The sequence below is a fragment of the Petaurus breviceps genome, unplaced genomic scaffold (assembly GCF_028583685.1).
Source record: "Petaurus breviceps papuanus isolate PSGF00001 unplaced genomic scaffold, PetGlider_PUasm1.0 490, whole genome shotgun sequence".
In the NCBI taxonomy this organism is placed as follows: domain Eukaryota; kingdom Metazoa; phylum Chordata; class Mammalia; order Diprotodontia; family Petauridae; genus Petaurus; species Petaurus breviceps.
Window position 1 is genome coordinate 20,826,424 of NW_027186352.1, and position 27,018 is coordinate 20,853,441.

The 27,018-nt window shown below is 44.3% G+C and overlaps 1 protein-coding gene across 1 annotated transcript in view; it reads right to left on the bottom strand.

The window, feature by feature from the left end:
• IPMK (inositol polyphosphate multikinase) overlaps positions 1–27,018 on the bottom strand; it is an 85,619-nt gene that overhangs the window by 26,052 nt on the left and 32,549 nt on the right. Inside the window, exon 3 of the mRNA XM_069101814.1 lies at positions 16,266–16,362. Within this exon, the coding sequence (XP_068957915.1) occupies positions 16,266–16,362 (97 nt within the window). The remainder of the gene's footprint in view (positions 1–16,265; positions 16,363–27,018) is intronic.

A 27,018-nucleotide genomic window follows, 5' to 3' on the forward strand; every position in this document is an offset into this window, starting at 1 on the left:
GGAAAAAGGGTGAGGTGAAGAATGGCTAGGGTTCTTCATCATATGGCAGGTCCAGGGTCGGAGGTCATTCACTCTTTACATACTAATGAGAAGAGAAGGCCAAGGGCAGTCAGTGGTCTGGTTAAGCATCTTTATGAATGCTGCTGGTTTCAAAACTGAAAGTTGTGGGGAGAATGAATGAATGAATGAAACAACAAATGAATGAGAAAAAAAAAACTTACTCAGCATTCATGATGTGCCAGGCACTACTAAATAATTAGTATATAAGTAAATGACATAAGATAATCCTTGACCTCAAAAAGCTTACATTCCAGTAAGGGAAGATAATTAATCTACATAGAGGGTTGGGGCCAGAAAGGAAGAGAGAGCTTGGTCTAGGAATTCACAAGGATGGTGAATGGAGCCAGACAGCAAATGACTACTAGGTCCTCCCAGGAAGAGACAGATCGCTCAAAGATGGCATGAAGATGGCCAAAGAACATTATGGTGAAGACCCTGTTTTCTCAGCACACAGCAGTAAGGTACAAAGACATGAGTGCCAACCCTAAACTGCCACCTGCTTGAACTTATGAAAGTCAAATAAGGAAACTGCCATCTCCAAGACACTGGACTTCTCTATCCTTACTGTGAATTGAAGAAAAACATGACCCCTTGAGAGGGCCCTCACAGGGCACAAACTATTAGACATAAATCCTTCATAAATGCAAAGCATTACATAGAAACGTACAGAGGCTGTTGGTGCATTCTAAAAGTTCCTCTGTAAATTGGCTGCTCATAAATTAAAGCAAGTTTTCTCACTGAAACAGTGTAATAAGGGGCAGTGAGGTTCCCCAATTACTCTGGAATAGCTGTCTTACCTGGAGTACAGCCAAACCACTAATACCAGCACTCTATGTCATGTATTATAAGCATTAACCTATTTGGAGAAGGAATAGATGATGTCCTTCTCCTTTCCCGAGCTTGGAGTAGAATTTGAGGACAGTTAATGGTCTAGCTGAAATAGGAAATAGGAAAAACTAGCTCAAAAGACCAAATGACAGAATGCAGAAATGCCTAAAAATCAGACTAATGACTGTGTATATGATTTACAGGGAGAGGCTGATTACCAGTCAGACCCATGCCTTAAGAAAGCTAACTTTGTCCTACTAACTAGCTATGGGTTAAGTGAGCTGAGGGAATTTCAATTGTGGGAAGAAGAAATCTGTTCATTTTAAAATGCAGAACTTTTTTGAAGCCTGGCCCCACCTGGTGGGAAATTCAGGGCACTGGATGCTTAAAGAGAAGGCTATGTGCAGATAGGGGTGGGAAGCAGGGGAATGGGGAGGAAGGAAGATGGCAAAGGCAAGGCTTACCTCTTACGATGTTTTATTTTGGCAGTCATAGGAAGGGTAGATTAAAAAACGGGAGGCAGGGAAACCAATTAGAAAGCTATAACAGCAGTCTAATCAGCAAAGTAGGTGAAATTAAAGCAAAAAGCGAATCATTCCACCAACCTTGGAAGGCAACAAAGAGGAGCCCTGAGTAACAACAAAATGGTAAATAATGAGTAAGAATCACAGGTTTAGGGTCAAGGAGACAATATAACTAAAATCATGCTTTTCATTTAAGTCAGTCAATAAACACTCACTATGTACTACTACATACACCAGGCCCTGTGCCTGGGGATACAAAAAGAGACAAAAGATAGCCCCTGACCCCAAGGAGTTTACAGTCTAATGTAAGGAGACAAGATTCAAACACATAAGTATAAACAAGCTATATATGAAAAACAGAAATAATTAACGAAGGGAAAGTGCTAGAATTTAGAGGGGCTAGTGAAGACTTCTTGGAGAAAATGGGATTTTAGTTGGAACTTAAGGGGAAGTCGGGGAGGTCAGCAGACAAAGCAGAGAAAGGAGAACATTCCAGGCATGGCGATTCCAGCATGATGATGCTGGTCCTCTGTGCTCAAAGAGGACCAAAATGACATCACTACGTTACAGTCAAGGACCTGACCCACACGAGCTAGGAAGGCTCTGCCACAGCTGGGGCACTACGGTGTGGTGTGGTGGGATGATTTCTAACAACCATTCTGATGGAATCAATCAATCAACCAGTGGAAGGAGTACAAAAGTAAAGCGTCTGAACTAGAAGCAAGGGATGAATGAAAAAGTCAATGGCGGAAGGCACCCACTATCCTAGCACTGTCTGCCTGAGGGACGGACGTAACTACTGTTGCTGCCACTGCTGCTAACAGCTAGAATCTATATAATGATTTAAGGTTGGCAAAGTGTCTTATAAATATCATCTAGTAAGGAAGCCTGCAAAACCTTTAAGACACACCCATCCATCTCAGAGCAGCCAGTGTCTCAGTGGAGTCAGGAAGACCTGAGTTCAAATCCATCTTCAGACACCAGCTGTGTGACCCCTTCACACACGAAGAGCAATTCTCTAACAGCTACATCACGTCTCTCTCTCTCTCTTGTTTTTTTTATAAACTGTGCAAAACAGATGTAAAGTTTCACACGCAGTCTTCTTCTGAACTCTGTGTATGGCAATGGACATGTCTGTGGATGATTTCAAAATGTCTAGTTCTTTCTGATGATTTTAAAAGACGGCTTCTTAACTTATTCCATTTTTAGGCCAGAGATAAATTGACTTTGATTTCTCCTCCCTCCCCCTGAAATCCTAGATTGCAAAACTGCAGAGATCATTTACTGTAAAGCCCTCAGGGAAAAAAAATTAGTCTTCAGTGTGAACCAGTATCAATTTATTAGAAAGAATCCAAATCACACAAACCATATTTCTTTTTACTGATAAGGTAACAAGGTCAACAAATCCATAAAATACCAAAGACTCAGAAAACACTTGGATTCAAACAGAAATTTGGAAAAGCTTTTATGTAACCTTTGATGGGAAGATGAAGACATTCATGAGCTAAATGACAGTATAGTTCTAAGGGTTCAAAACTCTTTGAACAAATGGACCCAAAGAAGACTGATCAACGTTATCAGTGTCAACTTTCATCTCAAAAAGACATTCACATTCTGGACCACACCCTATCTTCGTTCAGGTCAGGTCTCAGTACTTTCCTGCTCTGTTTAACATTAATGACTTCAGGGGCGGCCAGGTAGCACAGCGAGTAAGAGCACTGGCTCCAGTGTTGAGAAGACCTGGAGATCGAATCCCGGGCTCAGACACTTAGCACCCACCCAGAAACACCTGGCCGTGTAACCTTGAGCAAGTTACTTAACCCCAATTGCTTAGGGGCACCCAGGTGGCTCAGCGGAGAGTAAGAGCACCGGCTCCAGTGTTGGGATGACCTGGATCAAATCCGGGCTCAGATACTCAGCACCATACCCAGAAATAACTGGCCATGTAACCTTGAGCAAGTTACTTAACCCCGATTGCTTTAAAAAAACAAAAAAAACATTAATGACTTCAATCAAGGCTAAGGTTTTTGGTTGGTTTTTGTTGGGAAAAAAGGGGGAAACATTTGTTCCCCAAATCTGAAAGACAAGTCATCCAGAATAAAGATTAGATGGGTTTTTCTTGCCCCAGGAAGCAGAACTGAAAACAGAGGTGCAAACTGCAGGGTAAATTTTGGTCCAATATAAGAAAAAACTTTGCAATAATCAGAATTGTCAAGCATGGACAGATAGCAAGTTTCCCCTTGCTAGAGGTCTTTAAGCAGAGGTCAAGCATGTCATGCAAGATTTCTGCTTCAGGAATTTATACCCATTACATTTCATCTTATAGGTTAGCCCAGGTCACCTCACAGGGCAGTTCCAGTCCAGAGGGTTTAAGTTGTATAAACATCATCCAAAGAAGAAAAACCATAGGGCACATAAAATAAAATACAGGCTGTTATCGTGACCTGCTGCTCTTGGTCTCCTCCCAAAGGCCAAAGCCTGATAAATCATTCATGCTGATGACAATCTGATAAAAGAATCATTCTGTGGGAGAAATCACAGACACATCCCTAAGGGCCATTAGAAATTTGTATTATAAATTCTGCCTAGCTAACTTTGTTGAAGATTTTTAAACTAGAAAGCTCACATAGGAACAGGGAGAGAGAGGCGTGTGAGTGTGTAACGATACATGCATACTGATACACTGGACAAGACCTGTGCAAAAGGAAAAGAATCCCAGGAGGGGAAAGCCCTGGCTTCATCACCTTCCTTCCAAAAGCTATCATTAACCTATGAAAAGTGAGTTGTAGAGCATTCATCTTTTGTCTAAAGGCTTCTTTTTTTAAATGAGGAGCTTATGTCTAAAAGGCACAGTATTAAAAACTTTTAGAAGGGGCCTCAGCAGATCATCTAGTTCCAATTCCCCATTTTCAGGCAAGGAAACAGCCTCAAGAACTACTTGCCCAAGATCTCAGGCCCAGGCAGAACTCCGGCCCTTCTAGCCTTACTATACCACATCTGCCTTCCCAGTCTCTCAACTTATTAATGACTTCAAGCTGTCTCTGTGATTTTCAACATCAAACAAACTGCTGGGTACAAGGTATCAACAACTCAATTTAAATATGCTCTAAATCATCAACAGTAAGGGAAATACAAATTAAAACAACTCTGAGGGTCTGGATGACAAAAGGGTAAAATGACAATTACTGGAGATTCCTGGTTCAATCATTTTGAACTATATCCAAAAGGTCACTGAAAGGTGCATGCCCCAAGACCTAGCACTAGCACCTCAAAGAGAAAGAGGAAAAAGGAAAAGATCTGTGTGCAAAAATATCTAAAAGCAGAACTTTTTGTTGTAGCCAAGAGCACGCTCCCCCATAGGGGAGTGACTGAACACGCTGTGGTGAGGAACATAGCAGAATATTATTGAACGCGATCAGAAATGACAAAAGAGATTTATTCAGAGAAACCTAAGATGACTTGTACGAACTGAGTGAAGTCAACTGAGCTAGGATAAGAATTTATACAATAACTCTATCATAAAGGAAAACAACTGTGAAAGACTTGATGCATTATGATCAATGGAATGACCACTCATAACTCCATAAGCCTCATGATAAATTCCTAACCTCCTGGCAAAGAAATGATGGATACACTAGAATGAAAAGGCATCTTCAGACACAATTATTTTACACATTTGTTACAAGGGAAGGATTTTCTTTTTCTTTGAAGAATTATAGGGGGTGCAGGAGGGCAATGCAAATGATACTCCCCCCCAAAAAGGAGTGTGAATAAAACATTTTTTAAAATAAACAGAAAAGGGTAGAAGGAGTTCACATGACAAGCAGGGTGGATTTGGAACTAATGGGTTCAATTTTATATATATTTAAAACAAGCTCTACATAAAGATTCCCCATATCCATACATTCTTTTTCTGTTCTTCCCATTACAGTAATTGTCATTGAATGTGGGTATTTGCTGATTTTATTATAAGAAACAGGACAAAAAATCTTTTATAAGAAAGATCTAAGAGGTCTCGGCATTGTGTGCTTATTTGTTACCAGAGAGTGTTTTTACTTGGGGGAGGGAGTTGTGGGGATACAGTGCTAGAGATACAAGAAAAAAGAAAGGGGAGGGGAAGGCGAAGGAGGAAGAGCGGGGGAGAAACGGGGAACAGCAAGGGAAGGAGAAAGCAGAGTAGGGGGGAAGTGGGAGGGGAGGAAGGAAAATGAGGAGGGGGGAGAAAGAACAGAAGGAAGGAGGGGAAGAAAGAGAAGAAAAATTTTAGAAAAATCATCTTACTGTCCGCATGGAATATTCAAGTAAAGAAACTTGGTGTGGGCAGTCCCTCCCGCTAAGGAAAAGCCTTGGCAGGGGCTCTCAAACAAAGACCTGGCATAGTGTTACTCCAAACAAGAAACTGATCAACTTGTTGACTTTAAGGATGAGGAGGAACTACAGAAATAAGTACATTAGGGCATCATCAGGCTAAAGAAAACAAACCATGATTTTTAAGCTGAAAGCCGCCCCTAAAAATAGCCCCAAGCCCGAGCTCAGCTTGTCCTGGCAGTTTTATTGCAACTGCGGGTCTGGTCTCGACAGCTTTATACTGAGGGCCTGGTTTGGATCTAAGGATGGCTCGGAGCTTTCTGTCCTGCCCTCCAATCTGGACTTTCCTTTTCCCCTTTGTAGGAATCACATCTAAGAGATTGCAGCTACAGTTCAGAAGAACCCGATCAAGCCAAAAGCAGAATTCCTCAGCGTCTGCTGGGCACAGGGCACTTTTATTAGATCCTAGAGACACAGCCACAACAGGGCCCTCCTCTAGAGATCCTTGCGGGGCTTCATGCAGGAGGTGCTTCTAGAGGAAACAAAGAACCCTAAGGGTGAGGTATGGTGGAAGTGGGCTCCAGGCCCCGAGGATGCCAGAGCACAGGTGTAGAGATGACAGATGGAGGGGCAGCTGTGAGGAACAGCTAGTGGCCCGGTTTGCTTGAATGCACAGGCAGAGTGGAGCCCAGTACAGACCTTCTTTAAAAACCAGAGAGGACTTACCTAATTATATGTCATTGCCTACAGGCAACAAGGAGCCATGAGAATGTGCTGAGGGTAATGTGGTCAGAGCTGTGGTCGGAGCTGCACTTCAGCCTGTGTCTTGGGCTTAGACTGGAGAGGGGATATTTGGGACAGGAGATCAATGAGAAGGCTATAGAAATAATCCAGATGAGAGATCCCAAGGTGGCGGCCATGGAGAAGTCAGACAGGATGAGTGTCAAGGAGGTAGAAGCAACAACATTTGGCACTTAAGTGTCTAAGTGGGGTGAGAGAGGGTGAGGAGTCAAAGGTAATGCCGAGGTGGCAAACCTCTGTGACCAGAAGGCTGAAGCGGCTTCAACAGAAATGAGGATGTCTGGAAGAGGACAAGGCTTGGAGGATGCCCAATGTGGCACGTGTGCCTAAGAGCCAGCGAACGACCGGACAATAGGAAAAGGGAGCACTTTCCTCACAAGTTCTGGGGAGGAATACAAACTTTATTCCCACTTCACAAATGATGATTTGAAGCTCACAAAGAGTAAGTGACTTGTCTCTGGTCACAAAGGCAATAAACGTCAGAGCTGGCCTGCGGGTCCAGGTCTCTCCACTCAAGCCTAGTCAAGACCACGGCATCTAAGCAAAATGCCCTTTGTATTTAGTCCCCAAAGCTGAGGCTTCTGCTCTCTTTTCCAAAAAGACACCCTCACCCCAGTTCGACTGAACACATTATAATGCTAATATTCTGGAATGCACCTTTGTCCTTCTTTCTAAAAGAAGCATTACTGTGGCAGAGCTAAGTTTAAATGCAATTTATAAACACACATTATCACAGCCTGCCCCTAAAACTGAGCATCACAGAATAGGATCTGACATAATTTTAACCATTTTAAATTTACAATTTTAAGGCCAATCCAAAAGGCAACACTTTCCAAAATGTACTAATGATATCTTAAAGGTCTTCTCTCCTTTAGGATAAACTCTGTACTTTTGTGGAGCAGCTAGTTGGCACCATTCATAGAACACTGGGCCTGGAGTTCCAGTGTGGCCTCAGATAGCTCCTAGCTGTGTGACCCTAGGCAAGTCATTTAACTGTTTAACCTCAGTTTTCTCATCTGTAAAATGAAGTAGAGAAGGAAATGAATGGCAAACTACTCCTGTAAATCTGCCTTAAAACTGAACAACTACTCTCCTTTAGCCCAAGAGCCAATAGCTGATGACTTTTGCCCAGGAGGCTAAGATAAATATCCACTTGTCCCCACAGAGGTTCCCCGGACATTTAAAGAATCTGCTTAGAAAGCCCAGAGGATACCTGAGCACAAAGCAGTTAACCAGGAACAAACAGGCCGGGAGACATAAACAACAACCAGGAAGAAACTAGCCGGGATCAATTAGCAGATGTGGTAACTTGGAAAGTAGTTTGAAAAGGCCATGATTTATGAAACTTGGAAAAAGAAGTCTTAACTATTCTTCTAAGACCGACAGTTCTAAAGAAAGTGACATGTCATCAGAAGGGCAAGACGGCAGCTGTAAATGAGTCAATCGGTCCACAAGCATTTAGGAAGCATTTACAATGTGCTGGGCATCCAGTCAAAATCAGTCCCTGACCTAACAGAGCTCATGTTATAAGGGAAGGCAGATCTGACTGACCTGAACAACAATGCTAGGCTGCTAATGTGGTTTCCACTCTTACAGCCCAATGCTGTCTATGCTACACTCTCATACCTCTCTTAGTCACGATCAGTCACAGGAACCCCATTAGAGCGCCACAGCAAGGCTGCTCCAAGCTAAGCCAATGTGCTCGGAATCCCTGCGGGCTTCATTAGCTTTTCCCTGCAAGGGGCCCTGTGGGTGTGCCAGAGCCAAAGTCAGACTGAACCTACAACCTGAACTATGGGGTAAAAGAGAGCACAGGGAAGAGGAGTTGGACAGGTTGGGTCCAAATGAGTCTCCGAACAGACCGCATTCTAAAACTGGGCTGGTCAAAACCCCTGTGCTGCAGGACCTGGGTGAAATTACACTTATCGCAAGACAATTCAGAACCACGGGCTCTACAGAGTCTGGCTTGCTTAACTTGTTGTTAAGCCATTTTTCAGTTGTGTTTAACTCTCTATGACTCCATTTGGGGTTTTCTTGGCAAAGATACTTCCTTCTCCAGATCTTTTTACAGATGAGGAAATGGAAGCAAACAGGGTGAAGTGACTTGCCCAGGGTCACACAGTCAGTTAAGTGTCTGAGGACAGATATGAACTCACACCTGGTGCTCTGTGCCACCTAGCTGCCCTCCACCTGTACTTGACTCAGGGATCAAATGAAATGATATATCAGCTCTCAGAATCTTCATCCTATACTGAGGCTGTTTTATTTTTTCCCTTGGATGCTTAAGGGGAAGTTTGTTGGAACAAGATGGCCAGAGAGCTCATGGGATGTTAGAATGCCCCTGCCTATCTAGCTATGGCAGTAGCTGAAATGCACAATCTCCCCCATTAGGAGAAAGCAAAGGCCTGAGGAAAGAGAAGGAAGACCCTGGAAACAGAAAGAAGCATGGCGGGTACCAAGTGTGAACACTTGCCACGGCCACATCACAGAGGCTAATGCGCTGCTCACAAGCAGGCAGCGCGATGTCACTGCCACAGCAGTAAGCGACAGGAAGCCTGGGATGCCCAAACTGTCAGCGACCATCTAGTCCAACTCATACTGAAACAGAGATCCCATCTACAACAGCCCCAAGTGGCCCGAAGGCTCCCCTAATGGAGAGGCCACCCCCTCCAATTCTGACAAACCTCTGGCCCTGCTCACCGCACTCCGTGTCAGGCGCCATCCGTCTTCCCACATCTTTCTGAAATCATCTGCCTCCTCACTTCTTCAAACACAACAGGACCCCATCACATTCACAGGCCACAGCTTCTTCAGCCATTCCTCAGTCACAGGGTGACCTTTTCCTGGCTTTTTGCTACCACAAAAAGGGCTGCTATCAATAACTCTGAACAAAAGGTCTCGCCATGGCCTGGCTGGGTCAAAGAGCACATATTTTTTAATAATAATACTACATGGCTATCATCATCATCATCACAACTACCATTTACAGAGCACTCACATCGTGCCAGGCACTGTGCTAAGTAAGCACTACTCAAATATTAGCTCATCTGCTTCTCCCAAAAAGGAGGTGAGTGGTATTATTTTCTCCAGTTTAGAGATGGAATAACTGAGGCAGACAGAGGTTAGGTGATTTGCCCATGGTCCCAAAGCTAAGTCAGTGTCAGAGGCAAGATTTGAACTGATTATTCCGGGCCCCAGGCCCAATGGGGGGTCTCTAGCTCTCCCTCACATATGGTGTCAGCTTGCTTTCACATCCATTCACAGGCCCACCCACAGGTGTCCCTCCAGCATTTGTCATTTTCGGTTTTTCATCATCTTTGCCACTAGAATGGACTGAGGTGCAATCTCAGAATTGCTTTCATTTGCATTTCTCTAATTGGTAGTAATTTGGAACATTGTTTCCCAAGGCTCTGATCATCTACATTTTCGCCCTTGAGAACTGACTATTCATACCTTTAGGCCATTTATCAATTAGGCAACAGATCTTTTTCTTATAAATTTCAATCAGTTCACTACAGACCTTGGAAGTGAGACCACTGTTGGAGAAACTGGCAATACAGATTTTTCCGACTTAATTTTCTCCCTTCCATTCTTAGCTTTATTCATTCTGTTTATGTAAAAAACTTTGAAATTTGAAGTCACCAAGTGTCTCCATTTTCCCTTCTGTGATCCTCTCCACTCTTGTCTGATCCTTCTCTATCTCTCCTGTGCAGATATATTTCTCTAATCTGTTTATAATGTGACCTTTTATGTCAATGTATATAGTAACACTGTAAAAATAAACAACTTTCAAAGGACTTGATGACTGAAGACAAGTTCAGGGGGCCTCTTAACATGATGAAATAAACTATCCATTAGTAAGACATGAGAGATGTCATGACAGGGTGAAGAAGAAGGCATCTCTGCTTTTTATACAGATTTAAGGGTATCATATTTTACTTTGGGGGCACCTAGGTGGTGCAGTGGACAGAGCACCGGCCCTGGAGTCAGGAGGACCTGAGTTCAAATCCAGCCTCAGTCACTTATTAGCCGTGTGACCTTGGGCAAGTCACTTAAGCCCAAGTACCTAGCCTTCCCCCCTCAAAACCACAACAAAAGGTTTACTTTGTTCCAAAGAGGCCTCTCACAAACTGTAAGTAATATGTAAATGGATGCAGTATACAAAACTAAATGCATCAATAAAACTTCAGAAAGAAAACTGTAATTACTGGGCAGTGCTCCCTCTTTATCAAGCCAAACCAGGCCTCTACAACTTCCACCTTCTGCTCCCTCAGTAAAGTGGAACTAGGCTAATCCTTCTATGTGACCGTCACCACTCAGGCAGCCTTCCTTCGGAGGTCACCCTCCACCTTGTCACTGTCCCCTAAAAAGGCCACTCACAACTCACTAAACAAATGCTTCAACATCACAGACAGGGCCTGTGCCAGGCCAGGGCAGAGGAGAAAAGGCCTCCAAAAAGGCCCTGTTTAATGCAACTTAAAGTCATACTGGCTTTCTTAGTTATTTACCATGTCACACTGTCGGCATTCAGCTGAAATCCCCACTTCTATACAGAGGCTAGTGAACAATGATAATAATTGCTTTTGTAGATGCTTTAAGGTTTGCAAAGCGCTTTACATAAATGAGCTTTTGATCCTCACAACCACCCTGTGATGTGCTATTATTAAGCCTATTTTACAGATGAGGAACCTGAAGTTAAGAGAGGCCGGGTCACTTGTCCAATCTAGCTGGTGAGTGACTAAGGCAAGATCTGAACTAAGGTTGTCTTCCAGCCTCTAAGCCCAGCACACTATTCACCATGTGGTAGAGGACCCTATTTCCCTAATCTTGTACTTAATGCATTCTAGTTTTTAACGCAAATAGTTTACTGAGTTAGCCCATATCCTGTTTAAGGTTTTTAAAGAATTCGGCCATTTAGGATGTTTACTGGTCCTCCCAAACATCACAAGCTTCCTACTCTGCAAAAAACTGTCAACAAAAATACCCAGGACCTACGTGATATACATTAATGTCCTAAGGGATAACTAAAAGTAATGAGATGTGGTTGATATGGTAACAGATGGATTTGGAACTGGTTGAATGACTAAAGCCAAAGAACAGTCATTAACTAGATGAGGTCAAACTGGAGAGAAATCTCTGGGAGAGCCCCAAGGATCTGTTCTTGGCCCAATGCTAGGCAACAGAGGGAGAAGATGTAAAAAGATGAATTGAGTCTATACTTAACACCTATGACAGTCTGATCACACTTTGTTTCTCTTCCCTCCAGATGAGAAGTTGATTCTTGAAAATGCCAAAGATAAGGGCCCACAATATGAACAGATATTTTAATCCTAAGTGCCAATACATAGCAAGTCCTATTTACAAGAAAGGATCACATTACACATCACTTCTGCAAAAATATTCATCAAATTAGAGCTTGCTGCAATTCTATAAAGGGATACTCTTCTTTTTCAAACTCAACCTTGTAAGCCATAAAGATTTTCTGAAAGAAGAAACTTTTCACCAACAGATGAGGTCAATGGCCAGGGCAGGGCTCTGGGCCTAACTCACCAAAGTCCCCAGTCCTTGACTAGCCCCTAAACCTGCCTTAGAACACTCACTCAGCCTGGGTCTACCTGATGACAAACTTCCTTATCCTCCCAATACCCAAGAATAAATGAATGTCTGGGCAACAAGTGATAAACAGCCTGGATCCCTGGCTTTACAAACATGCTACCCCCCCCACCCACATACAGACATTTTCTGATTTCTGAGGAAATGATGTGTACCCAGATAAAGGATGATCCATTGTAGAGTTAGATACAAGCAAATGACACAGCTAGCACACACATGCACACACACGCACACACATGCACACTCACACATACACACACACACAAACACACCATCATCATCATCTCACAGAATGACTCAACTGTCACATTTCATGCTTCTTTCTCAAGTTAAAACATTGCCCTGGATGACAAATCACTTCTTCAAACTCTATTATAAACGTATGTGGGAGAAACAGCAACCCCTAAAGAGTTAAATGTCAAATAAGTGTCTAATTTCTAATCCATGACTACGAAAAGGAAAACGCACACAGAGCACAGGAGTCGCACTCTCCCTTGGGCAGAGCAAGGTGGAGGGCCAAACGCTGACTCTCCCCCTCTAGCACACTCACCACTCTGCGCTCCCAAGCTCCTCTTCTCTCCTGACACGGCCCTCACTCCTCCTCCTCCTCCTCCTCCCACCCTCAAGCTGAAAGCCAGGGAGGCTCGCCATGAACTCTCTCTCCTCCCCTTGAAACTCCTCCTCCTCCCTCACTCTCTTCTCCTTCATGATCAAACTCCCTGAAAACACTGTCTACACGTGGGGCTCCACTTTCCTTCTCAGCGTCCTCTCTCTGGTTCCCAATAGCTGCTTCCTCCAAAGGCACGGATGCTTCTTCATTTCACCCTTCTGGCAGCCACTGCTGTCCTGTGCATGCTCTCCTCTCTGGCTTTTTGGGATGCTGCTCCCTCTAGGTTTTCACCACTCCTACCCAGCCAAGCTCCTTTGCTGAAGCTCAATCCTCATCACAGCCACTAACCAGCTGTCATTCAAGGCTCTTTCCTGGTCTGTCTCTCTCTGCACTATCTCACTTGGTTATTTCATTGGCTCCCAAGGGTTCAGTTCTCCTCTCTGTGAAGAGGATTCCCAGATGAATACATCCTGAGGTGAACTAGTAAGCTGACACGAATCTCCAAATGCCTAAGGCCCCTCAGGCAGCTCCAAAGCACAGCTCATCATCTCAACGGGCTCTAGTGGCTCCTGATACTGCTGGCAACAAGCAGGAGGGCTCCGTTTGGCATTGAAAGCTCCTCCAAACCTGGCCCACCTCCTCATGTCTTCTTCTACTTCATACTCCAGGCACAGCGGCCTCCCAGAACACCCTCTCCTCTGGCTTTCTTCAAGACGCCACACAACGCCCATTTTATGCAGGAAGCACTGGGTACTACGTCCCCTTTTAGATTACCTTTCATCTCCTTTGTATACAAGGACTCCCCACCCAGTGTACTTCATGCTATTAAAACTTACCCTCTCTAGCATCTGATATAAAGTCTGCTCTGTATGCTGTCCCTACATTAGAATGTATGCTCCATGAGGGCAAGACTGGTTCTTTCCCTCCAATTGGCTCATGTGTGGCATACACTGAGCACTTAATAGCTGACTGCACAAGGAGATGGTCCTTTCTTTCCCCGAGCAGCCCCTCGTGTTCCAGATCCCGTCCCCCGCTGTGTGTTCTGGATCCCGTACCCTCCCATGTTCTCCAGAGTGTCCCCGCTATTCTCAAAGTTTCCAGTTTCTCTATATCCACTAGTTCCTTCCCTGTTGCCCAGAAACATTCCTGTGTCCCTCATGCTTAGATACTGGCATTCCAACAAGCTGCCGGCTTCTATTTCTCCTCCTTTCTCAGCTGAACTCCTTGAAAAGCTGCCTCCACTTCCTCTTCTCACACTCTTCAAAACCCTCTATCCTCTATTCCAATCTCACCACTCAAATGAAACTGCTGTTTCCAAAGCTGCCAATGGCCTCTGAAATTGCCCAGTGGGATAACGTGTTCCCTCTGAGCGTTAATCGTCTATCACCCCCCACCTCTTGAACATTTCAAAGTGGATGGCCCACTGCCATCCCAAACTCACTCTATTTATCCCAAACCCAATTCTCTTCCAAACTTTCCTGTTTCAACTGAAGCTACCACCAGCCTTCCAGTCACCCAAGCTCTTCCTTCTCTCTTACTGAGATATACCCTCAGTTGTCAAAATCTGTCATTTCTGCCTCCACGTGGGCAGCTGGTTGGCACAGTGAACAGAGAGCCAAGCATGGAGCCAGAGAGATTCCTCCTCCTCAGTTCAAATGTGGCCTCAGATACTTACTCGCTACTTGACCCTGGGTAAGTTACTTCACCCTGTTTGCCTCATCCTCCATGTAAAGGAGCTAGAGAAGAAAATGGCAAATCACTCCAAGGAAACCCCCAAATTAGGTCACAAAGAGTTGGACACAACTGAAAATGACTAAACAACCACCTGAAAACCCATCCACACCTCACATCCATCATTCTCTGATTCCACAGCCACCTCCCTAGGTCAGGCCCGCCTCACCTCTGCTGGCTCTGCCTCCAGTCTCTTCTCTCTCCAATCCACTCTTCCCATGTCGGCCAATATGACTTTCCTACATAGTGCAAATCTGACCACATCACTCCACGGCTCCAACTTCAGGGTTCTCTATTATCTCCGGGAGCCAATAAAAACTCCTCTGCTCATCCTGCCTCATATCCCCGCCCCCCCACGCTGCACAGTCCAGACAAACTGGTCTCCCCTCCTTTCTCATACGCAGCCCCCACCTCTCACCTCCACACCTGTGGACTGGCTGTCCTCCATGACTGGAATGGATTCCCTTCTCAACTCTGTCTCACACAATCCCTAGTTTCCTTCACAGGACACCGCCCACGAGGATCTCTCCTGATGTGCCCCCGACATCACCTTGTAGCTATAACATGTACATTTTGGGGATACTGATGCAAGTCCAAGTTGTCTCTCCAGGCCAGGTTGCCTATCCCCAGCACTAAGGACATATCAGGTGCTTAAGTCCTTGATAACTCACTTTCTCCCTCATTCTCCATTCTTTCTCTCTTCTATTTCTATATTTTTTTCTTCCTTCTCTATCTTTATCCTTCCTCTGTGCTTCCAAGGTCACCAAGAGACATGATGATTTAGTCCTGCTGATGGTGTGTGGGTCAAAAAGGATGTTGATCTAGGTATGGGACTAGTTTTTATCTTGAATTTTAAACACAGGCAATGTGTCTGTCCTGAAATGTCGCCAAAAATCCCCCTCCCCTTAATTATAATGAAATAAAACATTTCCTTGGTCCATAAAGGCTCCTTTTTGTTTTATTAAAATATTAACAATAACATCCAATTTGTTCACAATGTTGCAAGAGATCTTTTTACTCTGAAAATGACATAATGGGTAGAGGGCTTAGGGAGGAGGAAATTATGCTGAGGACTGAGTGCTAATCCAGCAAAATCCTCTGTAACCTACACTTTATTATTACAGCAAATATGACTCATCTCCAATTACAAAGCAATGACTTACTTCAGTTATAAACTTTACTTATAAATCTGTTCTTCTACTAGGTAATACTTTTTTTCCACAGGAAGCAATGTGTGCTTGGTTCTTTCCAGGACAGACACATAGTTGAATTCAAGGGCAAAGAATATCTGTATTTTTGCAAACAGTTAACTTTAGAAAAGAATGACCCAGCCCCTGACTTCTCCCTCCAGCCCAGGTGCCTAACCCTCAATCCCTGCTTCTGTTCAGTCTTACTGCGGAGTAAACTGGGATTCCTGTGCAATCCTCAGCCTCATAGCTGAAAGAGAATCACACACATATCACTTCCCCTGAAAATAATGCTCTGAAGGAACACTAAAACCAGGAATATCTGTACTCTTAGTCAAATATTTCTCCCTCAAGACAGGGGATGGAATTAGATAAATCTGGATTAGCCAGTTCAATTATTAGAAAGTTGGACATTTATTTTTATGTATGTCACAGAAGAAATTTTAAATGTTATTTGTAAAACCTGGTTCTTAAGGATTAAGTTTGCTCTTTTGAGTTCCTTTTCTTTTTCTACTGTTATAGGGTTTGCTTTCAATTCCGCGTTAATTCCAAAAGTTATTTTTAGCAATCATAAATAGAAAATAGTGAGAAAAAATGCATTACCATTTGGTGCAGTAGGTGGTGACCAGATGCCATAGTATTTTGGCAAAAATTTCCGTAGCTCTAGGAGAACACTGTCCCCACAATCAGCAGCATAAACCTAGAAAACAAGAAGAAAAAAAGGTTTTTTTATCTTGCTTTCTAATAGATCAAGACCACCATTTAATCCAAGGGAATAAGGTTATGGATCCATAATTCCTTGCCAGCTTTGCCTGCCAGATAGCAACCACCCAAGTGCGGTGTAGTAACAAATGTTGGGTTTGCTCTGACAGCATATGCCCAAACCCCCAGCTCTGCTACTCTGTGCCTAAGGAACCTCTTAACCTCTCTGTTCCTCAATTTGGACATGTGTAAAATGACAGAGATGTCCCAAGAGGCCCCTCTGACTCTCCCTCAACAATCCCACCATGCTCTGAGCACAGCCAAGGCCTAATTATTCTTCAAATAGCTGAAAGTACTAATGGTGAATATATCTGTTTGGAAGGTACTAGAACCAAAAGTAAAAAGTTTTTTTAAAACCCCAAATCTTAATTACCTGCAAACTAAAAGAGAGCAGTGGCAGGCTAACAGCAGCCAAGTCTCATTTCAGAAAACTAAGCATGCTCATTATTGCTCCAAAGTCCAACTGATTCTCTCCTACTAAACTCTGCAATTTGCAGGATGGAAAAAATGCATTTGATCCCCCCCAAGAGTGGGCAGCATTGAACAACAAACTGAACCTCCCAGCTCATTTTTCCCTCTGTTGTAGGTCCCCTGAATGGCTTCCCTACCTCCTCTCTCTACCCAACAATCCTCAAAGCTGCCAAAATCAGCTTCCTAAGGAGAAGGCCTGCCCAGGTCACTCTGCGGCTCAAGGCCCCAGAGCAGATCCTACAGCCCACAGAATGAATTACCAACTGCTCACTTAAGAACCTTCACCCTCTGGCTACAGGGCAGCCTCCAGATGCCCAAATTCCATTCACATAGAATGTCTCTCCCCTCCATACCCTATGCTACCAGCCTAAAAGAGAAGCACTTTTCCAGAAGCTGTTAAAATCCACACTTTCCCTTGCAATTCAGCCCAGGGGCCATCTCCACTGTGCAAGTATTTGCTGGCCCCCAGCTCAAAGGCTTCTCTACCCCCTCAGGTTTTCCTGGTTGTCTTTTGCAGATATCTCACTCCACCTTGCCATCATGCCCCTTTGGGTCCAGGCCATATCACCAGCCAGTTAAGAGTTGACAGCAGGATAGTGCCATGACTTCAGCTAGTCCTGTAGTCAGGCAAGTACTAGCTGGATGACCCTGGACAAGTCACTTAACCTTCTACCTACCTCAATTCCCTCCTCTCCAAAACAGAGATAATCCGAGCCCCTCCCGGTCAGGCCAACCACAAAGCTCTTGGTAAAGTGCTAGCTGGCCTTCAAACTCCCTGAAGGCAGGGGAGGCAGGACTGGTTTCATGGTCTTTATGCCCAGTACCCAGGGCAGGCCTGGACCCCAGCAGGTACTTCCCAAACGCTTGGGGAACTGAACCAAGCTACAAAACAGCACAACTGTGACCTCTGTGTGTTTGCAAAATAATAGATACGGCAAACACCCAAAGGAAGCCATTTTAATGAGGATACTGGGAACACAGCTTGCAAAATAAGGTTCAAAGGGACGGGTAGAGCAACAGGAAAGCACAGGAGAGCTATTTCCAAAGATCCAAGAGAGGGGCCACAGAGTCATGGGAAAAGGGCAGCTCTGGAGGCCGTGAGCCTGTGTTCAAATCCTGCCTCGATGCACACTTGGCCAGGCATTGTGCTAGGCTGGCGAAGAACATCAAGTTATAACTGCACTTATCTCACACAACCCCAATTTCCTCTGGAAATGTTTTGTCACATAATGTTCTGGGTGCAAATTCCATTAATATGGTGATAAAATAAGTTTCTGGAAACATTTTTAATGCTTCAGGTTTTATTTTCAAAACAAAATTATTAAATACAGATATAAATCTTTTAATGTTAACAAGAAAAATGCATCTATCCAAGAAGCCAGACCCAATTACACTGTACATCATATCAATGTCAACTAGTGGAGGGGTTCTCTGGGGTTTCTTTTAAGCCACAGCATCATAGGACTCGTGACTTCTCTCAATGAAAGATGACTTATGACTACTACACTAAGTCAGTGCAAATTAATTATACTTATACTTCAAGATAAGAAGGATAAACAGGCCTGATATATAGCAAATAAATCAACTGGCTGACAGCCTGCTTGACTCAGAGTCAACAAGACCCGAACTCTAATCCCAACTCTAACACTTACTAGCTCTCAGCTAACTATCCCAAGCCTCAGTTTCCTCATCCAAACGGCTGCCTCCGTGGCTGGCAGGAGGACCGAATGAGCATGTTTTACAGACCTTCAAGTGCCACAGAAATCCGAGCGATTTATTATTTTTGGAAATCAGGTTCTAACACAGACTAGCTAGCTGCCAGGTAAATAGGGACAGGTCCTTTAACTTCTCTGTGCTCCGGCCGCACCAAGAGAATTTCCTCACCTGGGAGGGCCCTACCCCTATACCATATACGAACTACTACACTAGGATATTATGTATATTATAAAACACAAAAACAGAAATTAAGGCAGTGCTAAATGAAGACAAAAACTTTTAAAGTATTGTTATCAACAAGTTACCAAAAAATTTGCTTTCACTAAAAAATTTTTTTACTAACAGCAATGTAACTGAATACGTACCTTTTAAAAAAAATTCTTGGTTTAACAGTTTGTTGTTGGAATAGCTGCTCTCATCCCCTCCCTTCCTCTGCCCTCTCTCCTTCTCCTTCCCACATCCCCACTCCCACCTTATCCCCCTCCTTATGAGAGCGCCCCCAGGGCCCAAAAAGCATTCCTGTTGCTTGCTCCAGTTGGGAGAAGATGGAAGTAGAGGGTGGGTGGAAAGGGCACAGACACCTGGGCCTGTCCTCCTGCTCACCTGAGGAGGAGCTCAGCCTCCACAGGGCAAGGAGAATAAAAGCAAAGGGGCCAATGTTCGGCAGAGTGATGGAGATGGAGCCACTCCAGGGGCTCCCTATCAGCTCCAGGACCCAAGGTGAAGCTCTCCTCCCCACCTCCCCCCTGCTCTGCAGTTCAGTGACACTGGCCTCCTGACAGGCCTCCCGTCTCCTGACTGCTGCTCTCCCTCCCTTCTCATCTATACCTCCTGCTTGTCCTAGTTTCCTTCCAAATCCCCCTTTAAAACCCAAACTTCTAGGAGGAGCTTTTCCCAATCCCCTTTAATGCTATGTCTTCCTTCAGCTGATGGTTTCCAATTTATCCCATATACATCATTTGTACATATCTGTGAGACAAATGCAAAGCGTAAGAGGCAGTTTGGGGTAATTAGTAGTCAATTTATTCATTAGGCTAGCTAATGATTGATAAATTGATGGTCAGTGGTTTTGGTAACCAAAGACAAAAACCACAGATCACTGAATGCTTAAATACCTTTGGAATAAGAGGGGGCACTGACAGGTGAAAATCAATCCTGACTGGTGAGCAATTAATTACGGGGTAGATTTTCCAATGAGGAGCTGGCCTTCGGCTCCTCCTGTTGAGAAGCTTGTTTGATCACGAGACTGGGAATCCATCTCTACCCAAACCACTCTGGTTGGTTTTCTCCGTTCAGAGTTGGGTCGCCTTAAACTCCAGTGGGTGGATGGGGCTGCTTTCGGGCTGGAATTCACCTAGGTCAGATTTTGTTTACACTCTCAACAGAAGGTCTTCCAGTTGGGTGAGGTCCTCTCTATCTGGCATGTCCTTCAGAAACCTACCAATTGGCCTACGGGGGCTGTTCCTGAATGAGGAAATGAAGGGGGAAAATCTTAATCCTAACTTAATAATTGGTTATTAATATAACAGAAAATAATAATTTCTCTCACTTGTTTGTGTACTGTCTCCCCCATTAGACTGAGCTCCCTGAGAAGGGGCTATCTTTTTACCTTTCTTTATACTCCCAACACTCAGCACAAGCCCTGGAACACAGCAGGCTCTATGTAAATGCTAGCAGTACAAAGAGTCAATGAGGAGGAGAGCAAGCTGGACTGCCTTCAGGAAACTGCAGAGTTCCTTTAAAAAATAGAGCTTCTGGGGCGGCTAGGTGGCGCAGTGAATAAAGCACCGGCCCTGGAGGACTGGAGTTCAGTTCCAGCCTCAGACAATTAACACACACACACACACAAAAACTAGCCGTGTAACCTCAGGCAAGTTACTTTAACCCCAACTGCCCTCCAAAAGGCAAAAAAAAAAAAATCGAGCTTCTGCAATGGCCCATCTTAAAAACGCCAACATTCTTCCAGTGCTATTGTACAGCCTCAAGACAAGGACCGCAGCTTCTAAAGAAGTGAAAATGAGAGGCCACAGAAGGCAGGAGGCATGTGCATTCTGGTGGTGGAGAGGGTGAACTACTGTGAGCTTCTCTGAACAAGAGAAATCCGGTCATTAGGATATGTCTCACAAAGAGAGATGAGTCAATTACATGGCAGGGGAGGATCCCAGGAGGAAAACGAATGGGAGGAGCCACTGTGGCCCATTTACAGGCAGCCCGGGATGAGTCTGGCCCAGGATGGGCCAGTGCGCCTGGGCTCACAGGATCCTAATCTGCCTGACCTGAGGGAACATCCAAGGCTTCCTAAGTACTGGGGCATCCAGGTTATTAAGTTACCAGCTACAAATCTGAAATATGGCTTTATTAAGTCAATGATAAACACGCTCCCCAGCACAAGGCTTCTGGACCACACCAAGGTGTGTCCCAGTAAACTGGCAATGAACATTCCCTGGTATTGTCATTTATAGGAGTTCAGATTCATAGACACTGAACTGGAGGATACTTGAGGTCATTCACATATATAGTTAAGAATCCAAGCTGGGATTTGAATCTAGTGCTCCAGCTCTGTATCTACAACACTCCACCAAATCTCTTCACAGGTTCCAAATCCACCTAATTATATCACAGCCCAGCCCACATCCTTCCAGCTCTTCCACAAGAATAACACAACTGTCAAATATTTTTGCTAAGATCTAGGCAAACAAATGTGCGGTACTTGGCTTATGTACAATGTTCAAGTCTAATAACTGTGAAGAGAAAAAGAGCTGCAACCTGTGCTTGACAAAGCCTCCCTGGCCCTTATTCTCATGGCATGCTGTCTAAACATTCATTAATGATCACCTTAAAGCAACATTCTAGAATTGTAACAAGAATCAAAGTCAGAGGGGCAGCTAGGTGGCACAGTGAATAGAGCACCGGCCCTGGAGTCAGGAGGACCTGAATTCAAATCCAGCCTCAGACACTTGACACACTTACTAGCCGTGTGACTTTGGGCAAGTCACTTAACCCCAATTGCCCTCCAAAAAAAGAAAGAAAAAAAAAAAAAGAATCAAAGTCAGACTCCCCTGGCCTGGAGGAAATAAGACAAGACTAGAGATACAATTAGAAGAGCTCTGAAGAGGACAAAAAATGTCAAAATTACTATCCCCCCAACATGCCACTTAGACCTGTCAATGTCATCTTGGGCTTAGACTCTCACGCCTTCACGCCTCCTTCGGAAAACTGTTTTCTAGGAAAGCCTTGGCCTATTTAATATGCTTTTCAGAATTAATTTTTTTCCTACTTTAGGCATGAGAAGAGCAGGGAAAATTCCTCTCCACAGCAAAACGGCAAATAAAAGGAAAAGTCAAACCTCTCAACAGCACAAACTTTTTCTTTACGTTTTGATGAGAAGGCATTAAAATAGCTATAGCTTATTATCTAAGGAAGTCAGGTTCCCTTGCTCAAATCCTATTTCAGGTAGAAGAAATGTTAATTCATGTAAAACACTGTGAGTCAAAGCCAGGCGACCTCTCCTAGGGATGCCTGCGTTAGGAGTAACGGCAGCCCAATTGTCTTCCATCTGAACCAGCCTTTGTCACACAGCTTTGGAGGCATGAAAATAGAAATGCTCTGAAAAAACAAGATAGCAAGTACATAGTAAGTTATATGAGAAATAGAAAAATGAAAACAAGAAAAAAATCTGTCCACAAGAATTCTATAAATAAGGAACTTGCCACCCACACCAAGAACATTTTTTTGAAAGAATAGCTTCACGCTTTTTTTTTTCCTTCAGAATAGAAGCACTGAAGGTCTAACTAGATGGTCCAGTAGATGGAGCACTAGGCTGGATTATCAGGAAGACTCGAGTTCAAATCAAGTCTCAGACACTCACTAGCTGTGTGACCTTAGACAAGTCACTTAACTTCTGTTTGCCTCAGTTTCCTCATCTGTAAAATGGGGATAACAACAGTTCCTCGCTTGCAGAGTCTTTGTTAGGATCAAATGAGATGCTATCCATAAAGTACTTAGCACAGTGCCCGGCACACAGTACACACTAACTACATCAATGCTTACTCCTTCCCTCTCTCCAAAGGGAGCAGCAGACACAAGAACAGCTGACAGAGGCAGTAAAGTACAAGGTATCCTAGGGAGCTGTAATGGAAATGCAAATTTAAAGATCTTTCCTGCCCCTAGGCTAAAGTGCACCTGGAACCTGGGGTGGGAGGCTTGTTTTTCAGTAGACACTTCTTGATTGGCCAGTGGGTCCAGAAGGTTGTTACATTCTCTGAGCCAGGAGAAGGCTATATAAGCCCTGATGTGTAGCTTTGTTTTGGGGGCTCACTTTGAGAAGTGTTCTGTGATTTGATATGGATTCTGGGAAGCCGTTGTCTGGAGCCCCCCCGGCTTTGAAAAACCCAGATGTTGAAACCCAGATGTTGACTGGGTATGGATGTAATGGTTGGACAGTTTGGTAATCTGTCTACTTGATCTGTTTCTGTCTTGATAATTCTGCCTGTATACTTTGAAGTTCGGGGTGCTGACCTTTTTCCCCTGAACAAGGTAAACGATATAAGTCTGACTGATTAAAGTAAGCTTGTTAACCCATTTTGAGTTGCTTTCCTTTAACAAAGCAGATCCAAGAACCTGTGCTGGCAGCAAACCCTGAGGACCCTTGGGGATGCTTGCTGCTTCAGGAGCCCAGAGGGCCAAGTCCTCCTGAGGGAGCAAAGGGCACCAGGGAGGGCCTTCTGACACACAGGCTCAAGTCTAAGGGGAAAATGCCTTGAAAAGCATCTGCATTTTAACAAATGCACACTAGGAAGTCACTGAAGATTTCTGGGCAGAGGAGAGGGACATGACTGGAGTGGCAGAGAAGGAGGCTGAGTGTGGTGACAGTGTGAAAGGGCCCTAATGGAGACCAGGGAGGCGGTCCAACCCTCCCATCACAAATTACATTCGTGTTCTCTAACATCACTTGCTGACTGATGCATAGCAGGTTTTTTATTCATTCAGTGATTACATCCCTACCAGAAAGCTCCCCTCCAGCTTCCAAGGAAGCTGCTGTGCCTGGGGGCCCTCCAAAGATGAACATGTCTTCCTATTTTAAGAAGAAAACCAAGGCCCTCTCATATAAGCTTCCCTATCAAAACCTGTCCACCATGTTGGCTGTCCCCTCCTGCCTTCCCCCTGGAGTAAGAGGCTCTCTTTAACAAGAGGAATTCTTCCACAAATGCCCTTGATCCATCTACCAGAGTCTACTTTGAAAGCCTGCTTTAATTACCATTTCCCTTTGTTTCTTTATTTGTTAGTTTGTTTTGGATACCTACGCTACAAGTGCAGCAGCCATGCATGGGCCCAATCCTACTGATCAGCAGGGCAGTTCTGACCTGCTCCATTTCCAAGCCAGGCTGGCTCACCCCTCCTTAGGCCACCTGGTGGCCCCTGCTCTCCAGGGCTCACCATACTGGTACAGAACTTAAATACAGAGACCCAATGGGCTTTTCCAAGTTCAAGCATGCACCAATCTCAGCCTCCCAGGAGCAGGGGTTACACACGTGCTCCACCATACCCAGCACTCCCATCACCATTCCTCCTCTCACACACCTTTCATTGTCTATATCTCCCAGACCCTTCACCAACTGCCTACAGACAGTTAAACTTGGTCTTAATTCCATCTTCTCCACAAGAGAATATTATACTAGTTCCCAGTTCACTTTCACAGCTAAATTCCCAGAAAATCCTCTCCACTTGATTCTCTACTCCCGGAAGCTCCCATTCTAATAAAACTGCTCTCTCAATTGTGACCATTGTCTTCAACTGCTCGATCTAACGGCCTTTTATCATTACCCATCCTCCTCGGCCTTTACAGATAAAAGGGAAACCAGAGACGCACATAACTCTTAGAACAAAGTCTTCGCAGAGAAAAGAAGAAGAAAGGGGATCCTGATGCTGAGGAATTTTGAGAAGTGGAAAAGTGGAGGAAATCACAGCTCAATAAATGGCCTCAATCTTCTCAGTGAAACACACTAAGTCATCGGCTTTAAATTTCTGAAGGAACGGGGCTAAGGATGAGCCCATGATGAAAGAGGAAAATGTTTCATCAGTCTCCATGAAGAATAAATAGGAACAAATGTATGAAGAGAAGATGACTCTAAAGCAGCAAGAAGGGTTCTGCTAAGATGATATTCCATCAATGGAGTCTGTAAAATCAACTCCTTATGCCTTTCGCCATCTACATTCATCAGCCCTGCAACAGTCAAATTGAAAGGTGGATCTGAAGTGGTCTGAGGATCAGAAATCCTCATACACAGGCAAAAAAAGGATTATTATGTCGGGAACAATGGAAAACTAAGGAGCAAAGAAACCTGGAAACCTGCTATTCAAGTAGCAGAAATCATGGAGTTGAGGATAGTCAAGGACTTCAAAGGAAAGAAAGGAAAGAGATGCCAGAGTCAGAAGAAAATGGAAGAGATCAAAAGTCTGGGAATCGGGGAGGCTAGGTGGCGCAGTGAATAGAGCACCAGCCCAGGAGTCAGGAGGACCTGAGTTCAAATCTGACCTCAGACACTTAACACAAAAACTAGCCTGTGACCTTGGGCAAGTCACTTAACCCCAACTGCCCTCCAAAAAAGCAAAAAAATAAAAAATAAATAAAAAGTCTGGGAGTCAAAGTAAGATCAAGAAGAAGGCTTAATGTGAGTAAGACAGTGAGAGACAGAAAGATTCTATCAGGCACTTTAGTGTGAAGCACTTGGGATACACAAAAAGAATAAAGCACTGCCCTCAAGGAGCTTACAGACTGGGATGGGAGGTGGGGGTGTTGGGGAGATGCAAAGAAATAAGGGGGCTGGGAGGAGGGATGGAGATGGCCCGGGACAGGCCAAGCTCTACAGAATCGTCTAGACTAGGAGCTACACAAAAGATGCAGTGATAGAGGAAGGCTGCTTACAACCTGAGTCCCTCAAGACAGCCATCACAAGGCCCAGCTTCTACTATTATCCTAACATTGTATCTATACAGAAATAACTGAGGCTAAACGAAACCACAAAGGAATAACCAGGTAGAAAGAGAACCAAGGGAGAGCCATGTCCTTCATAGTCTGCAGGACTTAAAGATCAAAAGGATGAGCTGAGGTACAGGCCTGGCACGACCGGCAGAGCCTTCTGAGGCCTTTGTTGCCCTGGGTATTCAGCCACTCTGGTCAAGCAGAAGAACAAAGACTGCTCTGAAAGAGTCCTCACTCTCCCTTCCAGAGGGGCTATGGCAGAGAGCTTTCTTTGTCCATTCCCAGTGGGCAAGGGCAATGGCTCTTCTACTCTCTGAGGTAGCAACAAGCTAAAAGATCTCAAGGGGTAACCCACTGTGATCCTCTTTTGAGGAATAATTCCTTGGTTTCTTTTCAGTAGAGCAGTTAGGAGACTATAAGACTGAAATGTTGCATATGCTGCCAGAAGCAGCCATGATTTCCATAACTTAACTTTTTCTATTACAAGAGAGACTTAATGAAGGGGGGAGGAACTGATGTGATACAGCCACAAAGAATGGCAAAGTAAAAACAAAAGGCATCAAAAACAATTTTAATTCTCTTCCTCCTAAAAGGAATTATTCCAATGTGTTTCTATGTGTGTTATCAAGCTAACCATTTCCCCACGTGCCTGATAATTGTCATTAACTGCTTCTCTTGAGCCAAATTTTATCTTCAATGATGAGTTTCGCCTCTAAGGAGGTCCTCAAATGGCCACAGTCTCATCTATCATGAGTGCTTACTGACCTTTAATATATCTGGGGTAAGACAGAGGAAGATGGAAGTGTAGGTTTGCTAAATTTCCCTGCCTCGATAATGAACTGCCAATAACAAGAAAGGCCTTCCACAGCTCCCACCCTCCCACCTATAATATATAATGTTGACTGATGGCCCAAAGCATTAGCCACAGCTCCAAGTAACAAAAAGCTCAAGAAAAAAGAAATCCTGTCGCATTTCCTTCAAGAATACCATCTGGGATGGAGAATTCTGATAGTGCCCTGGGAGGAATCAAGGCAGCATCGGCAACCTACAGTCCCAAGCCCAGATGGACCAGTCAGGTTGTCTGAGTCACAGGAACAGATGGCCAAGATCCCTCCCAAGTTAGAGTCTCTGGAAAGCATAAATGCCTGTGGACACACAAATGCCCAAGTACATGGTGAGCTGATCCCTCTGGTTTTACCCTCTGTTGAAGACAAGGTGATTAGAACAGAATGTTGCTATGTCTAAGAACAGAGAGATGGGAGCGGCTAGGTGGCACAGTGAGTAAAGCGCCGGCCCCAGAGTCAGGAGGACCCGAGTTCAGTTCAGGCCTCAGACACTTAACACCCACACACACACACAAAAAAAACTAGCCAAGTAACCTTGGGCAAGTTACTTAACCCCAACTGCTCTCAAAAAAAAAAAGGA